Source organism: Dipodomys ordii, unplaced genomic scaffold (genome assembly GCF_000151885.1).
Source record: "Dipodomys ordii isolate 6190 unplaced genomic scaffold, Dord_2.0 Scaffold484, whole genome shotgun sequence".
Taxonomy (NCBI): Eukaryota; Metazoa; Chordata; class Mammalia; order Rodentia; family Heteromyidae; genus Dipodomys; species Dipodomys ordii.
Genome location: NW_012267700.1, coordinates 73,690 through 76,426, shown reverse-complemented (window position 1 = coordinate 76,426; position 2,737 = coordinate 73,690). Strand labels below are relative to the sequence as shown.

Below are 2,737 nucleotides of genomic sequence, written 5' to 3'. Positions count from 1 at the left end.
GGTCTAACATTATGACAAGTACAAAACAGACAGATGGTTTCATATTGACTTATACTTGACATAGCAAGAATTTCCTGTATTACCACGTTTTCTCAGACAAGTACATCATTAAAAATAATATCTTAGCCTTGTGCTAGTGGCTCACACCTGTAATCTTAGCTGCTCAGTAGGCTGAGATTTGAGGATGGCGGTTCAAAGCCAGCCCAGGCAGGAAAGACCATGAGAATCTTATCTCCAATAAACCACTAGAAAACTGGAAGTGGCTCTGTGGCTCAAGCTGTAGAGCGCTTGCCTTGAGCTGAACAGTGCCCAAGCCCATAGTTCAAGCCCCACAACCATCAAAAAAAAATCTTGATTGTGTTTAGTAAAAATTATCTATGTGAAGGTGAAATATCAGAATGTAAATGTAAACCCCAATTTGGGCATTGAACTTGACTTATTGAGACTATTTAATTGAGGCTATTTTTGATGAACTGATCTGTGAATTTGTCAAAATACATGAGAAGCAATTTTTTTGCAGAGCCTTCAATATGAGGCTGCTGGTTTCAGTAGCAGCACTGCTCCCCAGGAAATAGTGAGTAGGTACATTTGGGGAGGACTGTGCACATGGAATGCTCATGGAAACCTGCCTGGATCAAGAAGCACTGTTCTGTGGCTCTTCTGGATCTTGAGTTTGTGAGCTGACCCACTGTGTGTGATGTCCTAATAGCTTTTGTTGATATCCCACTGGCATACATTTTTTCTGGCCATTTCACCATGCACCTGATTAGGCATCCTCTGATGCAATCCAGTTGCATCATCCTAAATGGCTTTCATGCAAATAGTTTCTTGTCACAGATGTTGGACCAAATATATCAAAGTTAACTTTATCCCTAGAGACTCACGATTTGTGGTCTTGAAGGAAATCTTAGCAACTGGGTTGAATAAGGGGAATCTGTAAACATGTTTTCCAACTTATGTTTTCCTTCTCAATGCAGGATCTCAGATGCAGAGCCCCATGGAGGAGTTTTACCCTTTCTGCCTGAGGACTTGCAAGAGCTTTCCAAGAACTGGGGGCTACAGTACTCATCTCTGTCAGTAAAAAGACACATATACATATATACGAAAATACATGAATGTATATATACCTGAAACTGTTGGCCTCACTGCCAGTCAGGATTTCAGCTTGGCAGATACTTCAGGAATGTCTCTTTTGATTTTCATATTCTTTCTCCTTCAGCTTCCGCTCCTTGTTAGGTCCTTGCCTTGCACTACCTGCTTTTCTACAATGAAGAAGCGAGCACACATGAATGGAGATGTGATGATTGCTGGGTTTTTCCCCCTCTACACTTTAGGAACAGATCTCAGTAGCAGTGATGTTTCTGGACAAGAAGAGAATAAGCCGTAAGTAACTCATCAGTTAATTTTTATTTATTGTTTTGTTGTCAGGATAGGCAACTGCTGAGGGAACTCCGGGTGTACTGATGAGTGTACTTTCTCTTTTCTACCCTGAAAATCCATCCTTACTGCACCAGAAACTGCTCGGTTTCATTATTTCCTTTTCTATCTACTGTTGAGTAAATTTCTACATGGTGGTAGAAAATGTATCTGGTTTCTTCCATGTAACTCCTGTTTCCTGGGGAAACAGCATTTCACTTTACTCCTGTATTTATTCCATGCCAGATCTCACTGAAGATGATGAAGTGATATTATTACAAACAAATTGAGTCAGTTTCATGAGTTCTATGCTAAAAGACTAAAGACACATTTTCTTTCCCATAGGCAAATCGTCTCAGACATTTTGTTTAGGTATCACTTTAATTTGAGGTCTCTGAAACACATTCTTATTGTGGACTGCTGGCTCATGGTAATACTATCAATTCAGGAGGCTGAAAGCCGAGGATCAATGTTTGAAGTCAGCCCAGGGATGGAAAAATATGACAGATTTATCACCATTTAATCAGCCAAACCTGGAAGCAGTGATGTGACTCAAGTGACAGAGTGGTAGTGTTGAGCAAAAAAGCTCAAGGACTGTGTCCAGTCTATGATTTCTGTCCCTTAAAGACACACCCACACTCTCTTTCTCTCTCTTGCTATCTTTCACTTTAGACAAATAGTGACTTTCAAACTAAGCACTGTTTCACTATTTCATGTTATATTGAGGTGTTAGAAAACACTATGAATGGTCCCTTATGGGAGAACTTTATGTATACAAGATGAGACCTTCTTTACTTGTGCACAGCCATATCATTGGCTATTTTCTCTATCCTAAGTTATCACTAATAAATGGCTAAGAAAAAAAAGGAAAAAAGAAAGAAAAATGATTCTACAACACTCAAAGGAACTCTAGCAGTCTATTTGATACCTACTCCAAGAGGAAATGCTTATTGCCTCTATTATGTGTACTCCTTTCCAAATCCTGGTATGAGAAATAAAGTCTGAGATACCTGCTCACCCATGGGAGCAGAGATGGCAGCAATAGGAATTACTCTCTTCCTTACTATAGAATATATCTGTCCTTATTTTCTATGCCACTAGTATGTTTGGTTATCATTTTGTATTCTGTACTTGTCCTAGGCACTAATGGCCTGGGCACTGTCACTGAGCTTCTTTGTTCAAGCTAGCTACACTTCTGGAACTTTCTGGTTATTAATTAGAGATAAGAGGCTCACAGAGATCCATGTCCAAGATGGCTTCAAAACATGATCCCGAAATCTCAGGCTCCTAAGTGCCTAAGACTGCAGGCATGAGCACCAAT

General features: G+C 39.9%; 1 protein-coding gene across 1 annotated transcript in view; it reads left to right on the top strand.

The window, feature by feature from the left end:
• Positions 1-977: 977 nt before the first annotated feature.
• Positions 978-2,737, top strand: part of LOC106001846 (vomeronasal type-2 receptor 116-like) — a gene marked incomplete at its 5' end in the record, with an annotated part of 20,596 nt that continues 18,836 nt past the window's right edge. Inside the window, 2 exon segments of the mRNA XM_013036808.1 lie at positions 978-1,077; positions 1,220-1,383. Of these exon segments, the coding sequence (XP_012892262.1) occupies positions 978-1,077; positions 1,220-1,383 (264 nt within the window).